Source organism: Puntigrus tetrazona, chromosome 2, assembly GCF_018831695.1.
Source record: "Puntigrus tetrazona isolate hp1 chromosome 2, ASM1883169v1, whole genome shotgun sequence".
Classification (NCBI taxonomy): Eukaryota; Metazoa; Chordata; class Actinopteri; order Cypriniformes; family Cyprinidae; genus Puntigrus; species Puntigrus tetrazona.
Window position 1 is genome coordinate 20,530,980 of NC_056700.1, and position 12,638 is coordinate 20,543,617.

Genomic DNA, 12,638 nt, shown 5'->3' on the forward strand with positions numbered 1-12,638 from the left:
AAAAAACGAAACATGAAAATATAATTATCTTGATACATTTTATTAGTCAACAGTAAAACATATCTGAACAGCTTTTCTGATTTCATAATCTTAAACACTTTTATATACTACATACTCCATTAAATTCATTTTTTTGTTTCTAGCTCCATTTCAAATAAAAATCACTTGTGTAGACGAGTAATATGAGAGAAATACTGAGATACACGCCCACATTCATAGAGAAAAATATAATCTGGTTTATTTTCATATTTTTTTATCATTTTCAGAATATAAACATTTCAGGGTGAATCTATTATGCATGAATCAATTTAAGAAATGAAAAGCAATGTTTCTTTACTATACTAAGTCTAAACCTGATTCTTAGATTAGACTCATTTAAATCCAACCTGCCTAAATCAATCTGATTAACAGACCAGCATTAATAGTTATGTCTTAATAGAGTGAATGGAGAGTATGCATATTGTGTTTGTGATTTGATCATGTTGACAACGCATTAAAGTACAGCTTCTGATGGAGAGTTACTGTCTGTGCTTTTCTTGCTCAGGACAGTGACATCACTGAAAGGATTAAAGGTCAGTGAGGTCAGAGTGTTGAGATCAGTGTCTCTGCTTACATAAATGACATCGGCACAGCTAATTAGAGACTGTTTTTCTGAGAACACCATCAATGTGTTAAAACGTCCTTCGGTTTTCTCAATAGAGCTTCATGGATGCTGCAAACAGAGCGGTCAGATCCTCTTCAGTGTGAGCTCGAGGAGACAGCTTAGTCACCCGCTCCTGTCAAACATACACAAACAAACAGTTAATCACTCTGAGATAGGTGCATTTTAAGCGAAATTATAAAACACAAATATAGTACCATATTAATGTATGTACATACTTTGTTATGGTGCTAAAATTGTGAAATCATTCAAATAAGAATTAATAACATGGCTTGCACATTGCATTTTATTTTACTTAATTTTATCAGAGGGATAATAAAAAATAGTTTCTTAATTTTAGCCTTGGTTGAAATTAACATACATTTAAATTTTTTTGTGAAGAATTAGTTTGAGATCAAACAACTGGCAAAGCCACAGTTAACCTTTACAGTCTCAAGTCTATTTTGTTTAAGGCGACAAGCTTCGCTCATCAGCAATTTGTAAGGGTAATATTTTAAATAGGGTATTAATTAATATAAGCGGCTTAACAGAGCATAATTTCAGCACAGTGATGTGACATGATATGTTAACCTGAGGGATGGTGCCCTTCACCAAAGATGGAATGTCCTCTTTAGTGTAGCCAACTGCAGACAAGCCATCCTCCACTTCCAGGTCATACAGAAACGATCTGAGTGTGTCAGCCAACACACGGCCAGCATCATCTCTCTTGATGTTACTCACATCGGTACCTCATAAAACACATACACAAACATTAACCATGATCAGTTCATTCATGCAATGTTTCAAATAAAGCGTTATCTATGAAATGAACTACAGAAAATATAATCAATATATACTAAATATGTTTTATTATGGCAAACACAATGTTCCAATACAGCAACATTTTTTTTGTACAGTACTATGACATACATACAGTGTTGACATTTGACAAATTTTTGAGTTTAACCTGTGTGTGTTACCTAGTATTTTTGCTGCCTCCAGGTGGCGATCAGGGCACATATTTGCAGTGAAGGCGAAAACAGCAGGTGAAGTAAGAACTACAGAGAGTCCATGAGGCTGAAAGAAAATGGCAAATACACCGTGAAAAACACTGAATCTGCCAAAAGGAAAAAAAACTACTTTGAAATTGAAAAACCTATTGGTATAAGTGCTAGTATTAGCATTATAATGTATTAGAAAATAATACATACGTGGGCATTAATTTATATACACATTATCACTCTAAAGTTTGGAGTCAGTAAGATATATTATTTATATATTACATATTATTTATGAAGAAAAAAAATATTTATGAAAGGTTTACCAATGTCAATGTTAAATATACAGTAAAAACAGTATATTTTCAATTTAAAATCCTGTGAATCACAAAGCTACATTTTTGCAGTTGTTTCTAAGTCCGCAGTGTCACATGATCCTTCAGAAATCCTTGTAATATGCTGATTTGGTGGTAAAGTATTTTATATTTTAATTTTGTTGTATTGTATCATGTTATTTTTATGGAAAACATTTTCCAGGAATATCTGATGAGTAGAAAGTTTAAAAGAATATTTATTTGAAATAAAAATCTATAGAAATGTGTTTAAGAATTCTTAAAAACAAACAAACAAACAAACAAAAAACTTACTGACCCCACATTTTTGAACAGTAGTGTATCAGTTTAATATTTACCACCATAGGATGTTCTAAATCGTAGCCTTTAGCCCTGTAAGTTGTGACATTCCCGGCAATAGGATAAGACATCCCATGACTCGAACAAAGAAAATGAAACGTTAACAACACTTATTTGCACAAATATGTATCAAAAGAAAAATGATTGTAAAGGACATAAGCGTACATCTTATTTTCCTAAAAGTGGCCTGTGCTATTACTAACTTTCCACAAAAGCTGTGAGATCTCTAGACCTCTCATCAATAAGTTCAGTCCACCTGTGCTCTCTGATGTACACAAATATGGAAAATTGTTACAGCGCAGCACTAGTGATTCCATTAGCAGTCTCTTAAGTGTGTTGCGATTCGATGCTGCCAAACTCATTACTAGAATCAACTCTTTTTGGATGTTAATTTAATGTTAGTTCTATTTAATTACCATAAATGGACTCCAGCATTGCCAAAGCCAATTCCCTCAAACACACTGGCCAGGTGCATGCTGGAGCGAGCCTCCACATCTCCAGCATCACGCACCGCCCTACAATACACACATTTTCATATCTCAACTATTTTACATGTCCGTGTAATGCTTTTGAAATACAGCAAAAAAAATATATTAAGTACCCAAACAGTCAATGAACGACAAAACAAATTATCTAAAAAGAGAAACGTACCGCTTCAAGTATTTGGCAACGATCTTAAGAGCGTGTCTTGCCCAAACATCGCTGATTGGATTGCTGCCCTGGTAAGCTGGGCGATAGATGGGATTGGATGGGCAGGGACTTCTTAGGTTATACGGCAAAGCAGTAAAAGACTCTAGCGCATGACTAAAAAGAGAAACATTTGAACCAAAAGCAAAAAAAAATCATAATCTTAACATAAAAATTAAATATACACAAGACCATTCAAAAGTTTGTGGTTAGTACACATTTTTTAAAGACAATAATGTTTTTTTTTAATCAATGATGAATCAAATTGATCAAAAGTTACAGTAACCTTTAATTTATTTTCTAAATTAATTATTCTAAATCAGTATATTACAATTACGTGGAATACTAACAGCTGCTGAAAATTCAACTTTGCTGTCACATGAAAAATTATATTTTGTTATATATTAACATGACAGTTTTTGTATTTCCTTTCATTTAAAAAAAAAAGAAAGAAAATTACCAAATTAAAAAGATAAAGCAGTTTTGAACAAAATGTGGAAAAAAATGTGAAATCCTTAAACCAGTGCTTTCTGTCAGTACACTTATATTTTCTCACTCATAATGCTGTTAGATTGTTTAGTGATTTCCTTAGTTAGAACGTGGTTAATGAATAATAAGTGCATGCAAAAACACACCAGAGCACATCGAAGCCGCTGTTAGCTGCCACTCTGGATGGCATGTGAAGAGTATGTAGGGGATCCACCATCCCCAAAGTGGGCTTTAGGGCTCGATTTGCAATACCTGCAACGGCAAAACACATAAAAAGGTGCTAAACAACTAAATTTCAACACTCAACCGTTCTGAACTCCGTCTATGGAGAAAGGTGATGAAATGTTAATGAGTAAAATGTTTCTGCGAACCGGTTTTGGTCTTCAGGTCCTCAAAGTCAAAGATTGCCACTCCTGTGGTTTCACTCCCCGTTCCAGACGTAGTAGGTACTTACACATACACAGACACACAAAATGCACATCAAAAACATGTGTTTATAACGTATGAGCATATCTGTACTACTTTTTAAAAGGTCGGTCTATAGTTAATGGTTTTTAATACCAAGCGAGAGACAGAAAGGAAAAAGTAATAATAAGTAATACTGAGTTTGTCTTGGTACCAGCGATTAGTGGCTTCAGTGTGGCTGTGATGGGTTTTCCTTTTCCGATTGGTGCATTGACGAAGTCTAGAAACTCTGCCTCTGGATGACATGCATAGAGATTGGCTGCTTTACAGGTGTCGATCACAGAGCCCCCGCCCACAGCCACATACACATCAAAATGTCCTTTTTTGGCAAAATCAATAGCTGCTTTAAAGCTGTGAAGAAAAAAGACCGCTGCTGTAACGCACTTCTTACACACTTTTATGGATGTAACATTCACATTCTGTGCCATGGTTTCACCTTTTGTCTGTTGGCTCTACTCGCACATCCTCATACGTCTCGTATTTGACTCCATGTTTTGTCAGTGATTCCAGCACTGCTCCGACTGGCGGCAGCTGAGACAAGGTCTTATCTGTCATCAGACAAACATTACGTGCTCCCATGTTCTGCAAATCCTGATTATACGAGCCAAAACAGCAAACTTCACAACCAACAACTGACAACTTCAAAGCTGAACTGAAATCAGCTAAACGGGGACTTTCTGAGCAATCTACAATATGAAGAGTCTACTTAATCAGTTCAGTGCCTGCAAATGGTGCACATACAAAAAGATGAACAACATGAGGGTGAGTAGATTACCATGCCAATTTCTCTGGTTACTCCAGCTCCATATCTGATATTTGAACAAGCCATCTGAAACAGTACAGGAAGAATTAAATAAATAACCACATTAATAATAATAATTATAGTTATTTTAGTAGGAACAGTAGTTCTTTCATGTGATAATACAAGGAGATTCAGACTCACAATTATACTGACTGACATTAAGAAAAATAAATCACTATAAATAACTGTAAATCATGTAACATGACATAAAATAAAATATTTAACACTTTTTATGTCAGTCATCAACAAGTGTTGAAACTATATTTCACCATACATAGCTATTAAATATTAAACGAATAGGCCTATGTTTTGCACTTACTTCAAATGCATAATCTGTTTTCTGTTCAGGCATGTGAGCTCCACCTGTGGAAACTGCAAACACAAAACACTCACATATGGCAGAGTCTATTTATTCAGAGAAAAGTAATTGAAATATTTTACCACAGTTGTAAGTGTGGGAGTATGCTTGAGAATGAGCGGGGCATCTGCACCTATGAAACACATGGCATGCAAAAAATGATGTTATAATGTCACTGTCCGTGAAAAACAAACTGAAGATAGCAATTAGGCAGGAGAAACCAGTCACCATTCTGAAAGAAGAAGCAATTAAATTAAATGGAGACTGAGGCTGCCGTTATACCTCCTGCCTGTCTTATTTTGTCACTTCATAACATAAAAAAGAAAGCCATAAAGGTTTGGAAGAACATGAGTACATTACGTCAGGATATATTTTGGTGAACTCTGTACAACTGGCCTGTTTACAACTTTCAGGGCATCGAGGACAGTCAACTTGCACAACCTTCACGCATAGAAATGCGAAAGAGCACACGCTAAAAGAAACACGCTTAAGTGCGTAAACTGAACGCTTTAAACTTACGCCGCGCTCGCGAGCTGACGCATCAGACGAGCGACCCTCTCACCGCCTGCCATGATTTCTGCTCTCAACTCCGGACAAATACAGTTCAATAGTCCGTCTGCCACCTGCTGACAGGTATGCGCTCATGACTGAAGCGGAAACATGTCTGCTTATACTGGTAAAAGTCTGAAATAGAAAAAAAATATATATAGCCAGCCGGGGCTTTTCCCACGTTTATTTTTGACTGGCAGTTTCTGTGGCGGGGCACATTGTCACTATATGGATTAAGTTGTCTCAATGATATCTTATACTTAAATGGCCTAATATAGGATTATTTTAAGAAAAGGTAACTGTTCACTTGGTCATCCAATAGCTACAGAGGTGAGAGCAAAAGGTGTTTGGAACCCAAGAAATAAAACTAGTAAAATGTACAAAAATAAATTATATTTTTACTCACATACTCACTGCATGCTAGAGAAAAAGAAATTTTATGTAATATAATAAAAATTATATTACATGTGCATGTCCCTACTGTGTTAGTCTGCTGAAGGTGTCATAATTAATTCATATTAATAATAATGCTGTGTTAAACACTTGTTTGTGTTATTTAACAGAACACTTTTTTAACAGCTGAACCACTTTAACATAATTACTTAATCTGTTAGTAATTACACCAAAATAATATCCTTACAGAAACCATTAGAAGTACAAACACTGTGTACAAACGAGAGCAACTAATTATTTTCTGAAATTTTTTAGTAGGATGCTCCCTTATAAACAAGAAAAAAAGGAAACGAAAACCTAACAAACTGGACATTTTGAAAGTTCAAAGAACATTCATTACTTATTATTTCATACAGCAAGAATTCACCCAAAAATTAAACAGGTTCCAAACATGAGTTTGGTTTTTTTTCTGGTGAACATAAAACAAGGTATTTTTTTTAATGCTGGTAACAAAGCAGTTGGTCCTCATTGACTTCTATAGAAAGATATGGAAGCCACGGGGGAAACAGTTGACCCATATTATTTAACATGTCTTCTTGAGACAGGGTGCGACAAACGCTGAATGACAGAATTTTCATTTGAGGGTGAACTATCCCTTTAATAGGCACATTAGCAAAACGTTTAGATTAAACATTTTGTTAGAAAGAAAAAACGTAAAAGAAAGCTTTTTTTTAGTAAATGTAGGCCTAAACACACTCATGAAATAGGTATAAGTTCACTAACATTTTACTAAAGGTAAAAAAGCAACTGTTCTGCACCATGCGGTGTCTCAGTAACTGTCCTCTCACAGCAAGTCCACGTTTCCGGTCACCGCTGGCCATTCATGTGTGTGCTCCAGCATTGAACAGGCCATTTAAAAAATGGAAAGAACGCATTTTGTCCATGTTGGTGATTATTTAGGGTGTCAACCGGTTGGAAGGCCCTCTGTCCAAGTACCCTGTTCCTGGATTGACTGCTGAAGTGCCAATGATTTGAGCAGGTAGAAATGCGCGACAGTGCAGCGTCTCTCAATCACCAGCGGTTCAATCAGATGCATTAACACGAATTAACAAAGGCCCGGTTAATTCAGAAGAGACCGCCTCTCGATTAAATCCACAGCGTGAACTAAACACGCGACGGAACGCAAGACCATTTTCATTTAGGATCCACTCGAACCGCGGCCAATTACTCCATGACTCATTCTGGTGATTCTGTCATCTCAGAAATAAGATGCTCTTCGCCTCGTATAAATGAACCCCGGCGATGCTCTTAGCTGCACCGACAATCGACTCACAAACGAGGTCACTTACGGAGCACACCGACGGAGGTAAGCGCGGACTCAAATCATGCCTTTTACTAAATGACTTAGGCTGTGTGTTAACTTTAGCTAATGGGTTAGTGCTGCGCGAATAAAACGTTTAAAACTGGAATGAATCGATTCAAAAGTCCGAGGCAGAAATAAAAAAAGTCAGAAATACGTAACGTTGGGCCTACAGAATTATTTGACGTTAAAAATAATTGAAACTGTAAAATTGCTTAGCCTGTGGTGTTACAGGGAAAAAATGCATGTCTGCTCAGAATATATACTAAAATTTAAAAAATAAAAAAAATAAAAAAAAAGTGAAATACAAGCATTTTCTATTAATCTTGACCTGTAAAAGTAGTACCCTATTAGTTTTCATGAAAATAAAAGATAGAAAAACAAACAAGTCACGGACACGTTTTGTTATCTATTATATTACGTTTATTCAGATTACGGGGATTTGCCTCAATGAAGCTGCACCTGCTACTCGCCGCTGTGTCTCTCGGTGTCTTCGTCTCGCTTTCTGGGTCCGCTCCCGGACACACGAACACGCGGTCGCCGGTTCTGATGCGCTTAGGAGAGGAGTACTTCATCAGGCTGGACAACGCCGACCGGAGATCACCGTCACGCACCGAGGCGCTTCAGCTGCAGCTCACGCAGCGGCAGCTAGGAGGTAAGCTCGGTCGCGTCGGTAACGGGATCGCGAACAGCTTCGAGGAGCGGGAGCGCCGGTCCGAGGATCCGCCGATTTCGCTGGATCTGACCTTTCACCTGTTGCGCGAGGTGCTGCAGATGGCGCGAGCCGAACAGCTGGCCCAGCGCGCGAGCAACAACCGCAAGATTATGGACGATTTAGGGAAATAACACATGACTTGCGCAATTACATTACATGTATACGCATGTTTTTACGTTCATCAAGTGACATAAAACGTGTTCAGAGTTAACTCTTCTTAATACTGTGTTTTGAGTCTTTGTAGGCTTTAGTAATAATAAATTATTCATAAACAGGCATATACTCAGTGAAAGACAAGATCATGTTTTATTTTATATTTTAATTAGCTACTTTGAAAAAAAAAAGTCATATTTAACAGTTGTTAAACATTTTATCTTTACAATTTCCAACCTTGCCATTACATGTATATTTATTACTGTCAAAGTAGCAACATTTTTGCCTAGTTATGAAGTACAGTAGGCTTTCTGGAACGTCACTGTGATGTTGCAGGCTTAATGTAGTCTGGTACTATTTTGGCATATTTAACCAGGAAAAAGAGAAAACGTGGCGTGGGCTATCCTCTGATGTCTGGTTGGAACCGGCAGTTACCTAAAGATAGGGGTAAAAAGTCCCATAATATATGACAAAGGAAATTAATCTACAAAAGTGTGCATATTTTGGTGTGGTCTTATACTGCAAGATTTTTCTATAAAAGTAGGCATGAAGGTTCACTACTAACTCACTTGCATGTAACCACATGATACAAAAAATATATCATACAAATTTGCCACCAAACCCAATTCAATAAAACATAAAATAGTTATAAATTGCCATGTTATTTTGAATCATAAGGTGATATGATATCATATATAAAATATAAGCTTATCCCGATACAGCAGCCACTGTTTATGATCCTTGTACATGCTGTCCAATCCTAAAATAAATTTTATTAAATGATCGCAATTCAGGCATCACAAAAATGGATGAGGTGGAATTTTGTATGCATTTTTTCAAAAACATTTTTTCACACATTTGTCATCCTTCCCAATACAGTTTTGGAGGTCTTTTTTTTTTTTTTTTTTTTTTTTTTTTTTTTTTTTTTTTTTTTTTTTTTTTTACAAAATTTCAGATGGGAATTTTGGACTCCTTGTGCAAAGACCCTAAAGGAGGCAGAATCTTACCTGAGCAGATGCATCTGTAGAAGAGTTGTGAGTGACGTCTGGAGTGGGAGTAAATAAGGGTGTATTCTCTGCTGAACTGGTGTTCACTGATTGGCTAGATTTTGACGAAATCTGGGAGGATTCAGCTGCTGTTGGTGGAGAGGTCGGTACTGGGGTTTGTCTCTGTGGGGTCGGGATGGGTGTAGCCCCTGAAGCTGCCGTTGATGGAGAGGTTGGTACAGGGGTTTGTCTCTGCTGGGACGAGGCAGGCGTAGCCACTGAAGATGTCTGAGTCTCTGGATTAAGAGTATCAGCTAATTCTTCCTCCTCATCATCCTCCTCTTCATTGTCATCACCATCTACAATAACAGAGAGAAAGATCTTCTATAAACAAAATAGACTGAAAAAACTAAAACCATATGTTAAGATTAGATTTAGTTTACCCTTGGTAAAATCTATGCTGAGTATTGCTCTTCGTTCAGGGCTGAAGTTTGCAGTGAAATGATCCATATTTTCATATCCACGTTCAACCTTTTCTAAATAAGACACATTTCTGCCTTCTGCTATCCTGAGATGAAAACAGAATGAATAAGAATGCATGACAGAGAAATGTCTACAGGTGAAAAAATAGAAAAACACAATATAATTATAAGGATCTTACTTTTGCAGTAGAGGCTTGGTGTTCTGTTAGAGAGACATGTAGATTAGTATTGCATTGTTTAGGTAAAACATGCTGTCTTTTCTAATTTGTAACATGTTATACAATTTAAGTGTTTCTGATGAAGAAATTCATGCAAGTCTACAATACAAAAATGCATGGCCGACCTGCAGGAAGATGGCCATTTCAGATTCCTCCATCGTCTGAATTCCTGTCTCCACTAGTTTGGCTGTGTTATCCAGGTGCTCTTTGTACCTGCAGAGGTGATTGCTGGGATTAGCGGAGTGTGTAAACATACACCTGCTTCAACATACTTACTGAAGCTGATTGATGAAATAAAATACGATTTAGTGAACATTTATCATACGCGCCTATATGTGTATATAAACACACGCATACGCTGTATATGTGCTGTATATTTTCATCAGACAAATATTGTAGCAATTTTTTATTTGATTGATTTTTATTGATTTTATTTACTTGCGCTGTAAGCCACCGATGTAGTCAACTTTCTCCTGCTGTTCTGCAGTTATCTTCAGTGTGAGATCTCCTCTGCGCTCTTCCAGAAGAGCATACAAACGATCAAACCACTCACATACACGGGACTTCTGCCTACGACCATTCTCCTGCACAATCACATGCACTGATATCATTATTTGAGCCATAATGTAAGAAATAACTTAAAGTTATGATGAAATGGTCAACAGAAAAGAAAAAAAACTGCTGGAGATAACACACACACACACATACTGACCTCCACAGATCTGCAGCTTTCCTCTAGCTGACTGATGATGCCCTGAATTCTGTCATTGTTGCCAACCAACACCGCAACGCCATCAGACAACTCAGTCTGCACACACAATCACATAAATATAAGCTAATCAATCATCATGATGATTAAATACAGAGGTGCAGGAGGAGGAAAGCAGGAAGATAGATTTAAAGCAGTCTCACTTTCTGGGTTTCGTAGACAGATTTGAGTGGAGCAACTTCACAGGTCTGATGACTCCCAAAGACTTTACATAGTGAACAAGTGGGAACAGAGCAGGTCACACAGTATATATTAATCTTCTCATCCTGATGCTCCTCACACATCAACACATTGTCCTTCAGTTCTGGTTCAGGCTTACTGCTGCTGACAGAGAGATTTTGAATAAATTGCCTTTATTTAGACGTTCTTTTATATATAAGTATAAAGGATATACAATATGAATCTTCAAACAGGACAAAGAAAGAGAGAGAAGAGAGAGAAAGTAACTACTGTTGTTCATGGTAATGTGTTTCCAAATGTGTGCGTGTGTGTGTGTGTTGGGGCAACTGATAAACACAGAAAGTGTGTCTGAAATAGCTCCTGTCACATTGGTCTACTTATAAATATAGCCCAACACATACACAAACTGACAACATGCTAAAATAGAATATAACAGAACAGAATGGGAGGAAAGTATGGGTTCAATAGGATTCCAAATGATTGATTATACAGCATAAATGATTGGAGAGGAGAATATGAAGCTGCAAGGTTTAATTATAGTAATGGTACCTGCTGGATTCTTGTTTGTACATATCTATGATGTTCTCCACCAGCAGGTTCCTCTGCAGGCCATACACGCCATGTCTATCCAGAACCACTTCATGCCTACAGGATGGGCAGCGGAACCGGCCGCCAGAGCCCAATGAAGAACTTCCACGTGTGGGCAAGTAGGGGTTTGACGCCTAAAACACACACAAGTACATATCGTTAAAAAATGTCCTTGCAAGGAAACGGAATATACTAGGGTTATATTAGGTCTAGTCTCAGTGGAAAAATAAAATCCACCTATTTCACTCATAACTTTACCAACTTCTCCAATTGCACACACACACAAATATGTATTATATATTATACGTTGCCATCATTATACAGTAGCTCAGCTTCTGATTTTAAAACCACCACTAGAAAGCCTAAACTGGTACTTCTGGAACATTTTAGAAAGCATTAGCTGGTCTAAACAGGTTCCTGGCTGTTCCAAGCGCTAGATAATCCTCAGACAGTAATATGCTAACTGTTCATACCAGTTTCTCAATATGATTGCTAAACATATCCTGTCATGAAAAAAAAAGTTAACTTCAAGTTTTGTATACTCGTACCTGAAAGATGTCATTGGCACATTTGCGGCAGAGGTTGTGCTGACACGGCAAGATCACCACCGGTTTAGTGAAAATCTCAAGGCAGATGGGGCATATCAGCTGCCTCTCCAAACTCTCCATGGTCTCGTGAGTTCTTGGGCACCAGTGATCCAAACCCACTCTCATCACGAGGAGCGCACGCGCTTGGTGAACGCTCTGTTGTATGCTGCCGCTCTGTTTATTTTTAATTTGTTACAAAAGAAATGCAAATGAAACGCTGTCTCCCCGTGTGGGACGCGTACAAAACGCTTCGTCACCTTCCTCCACGCGCCCCTTGTAGTGTCTGGTCTGTTTTTAGAATGGGTACGTCAAGGTTGCCATGATTACTTGACCATATATGAAAGCTGCGCTGAGCGGGACAGGACAGCTGTCTGACCCCCACCAAAAGCTCGCGGACCTCGCCTACCAGGCCGGTATCACGCACGCCCCTGGAACCAGTCATCCAGAACGGTCATCTTTTCCCATACAAGTTTAATGAATTTATTTTCTTGTTAAGATTGAATGGTATGCCCTTGCAATTCCATTCT

At 37.6% G+C, this 12,638-nt stretch overlaps 3 protein-coding genes across 5 annotated transcripts; 1 reads left to right on the plus strand and 2 right to left on the minus strand.

Moving 5' to 3' along the window:
- Positions 1-24: 24 nt before the first annotated feature.
- On the minus strand, positions 25-5,863 carry adhfe1 (alcohol dehydrogenase iron containing 1). Of its 2 annotated transcripts, none has more exons than XM_043258284.1 (14): positions 5,651-5,863; positions 5,218-5,264; positions 5,093-5,145; positions 4,747-4,800; positions 4,408-4,562; positions 4,126-4,322; positions 3,878-3,955; positions 3,653-3,758; positions 2,982-3,134; positions 2,747-2,845; positions 2,330-2,408; positions 1,621-1,717; positions 1,232-1,389; positions 25-776 (listed from the first exon to the last, which is right to left on the minus strand). In XM_043258284.1, the coding sequence occupies exons 1-14, from the start codon at positions 5,701-5,703 to the stop codon at positions 693-695; spliced, it is 1,413 nt and encodes a 470-aa protein (XP_043114219.1). In that variant the 5' UTR covers positions 5,704-5,863; the 3' UTR covers positions 25-692. The 2 variants fall into 2 exon arrangements, with proteins under 2 accessions (XP_043114219.1, XP_043114212.1); XM_043258277.1 differs by having other exon boundaries at positions 5,215-5,264; positions 5,651-5,855.
- Positions 5,864-6,557: 694 nt separating this feature from the next.
- Positions 6,558-8,575, plus strand: LOC122358486 (corticoliberin-1). Its single transcript, XM_043258304.1, has 2 exons — positions 6,558-7,439; positions 7,865-8,575. The coding sequence occupies exons 1-2, from the start codon at positions 7,363-7,365 to the stop codon at positions 8,277-8,279; spliced, it is 492 nt and encodes a 163-aa protein (XP_043114239.1). The 5' UTR covers positions 6,558-7,362; the 3' UTR covers positions 8,280-8,575.
- trim55a (tripartite motif containing 55a) lies at positions 8,431-12,396 on the minus strand. 2 transcript variants are annotated; one of them, XM_043258265.1, is made up of 10 exons: positions 12,073-12,396; positions 11,486-11,658; positions 10,900-11,077; positions 10,700-10,795; positions 10,426-10,571; positions 10,113-10,200; positions 9,949-9,971; positions 9,731-9,855; positions 9,309-9,646; positions 8,431-8,736 (listed from the first exon to the last, which is right to left on the minus strand). In XM_043258265.1, the coding sequence occupies exons 1-10, from the start codon at positions 12,235-12,237 to the stop codon at positions 8,656-8,658; spliced, it is 1,413 nt and encodes a 470-aa protein (XP_043114200.1). In that variant the 5' UTR covers positions 12,238-12,396; the 3' UTR covers positions 8,431-8,655. The 2 variants fall into 2 exon arrangements, with proteins under 2 accessions (XP_043114200.1, XP_043114196.1); XM_043258261.1 differs by having other exon boundaries at positions 10,900-11,080.
- Between the last annotated feature and the right edge of the window lie 242 nt (positions 12,397-12,638).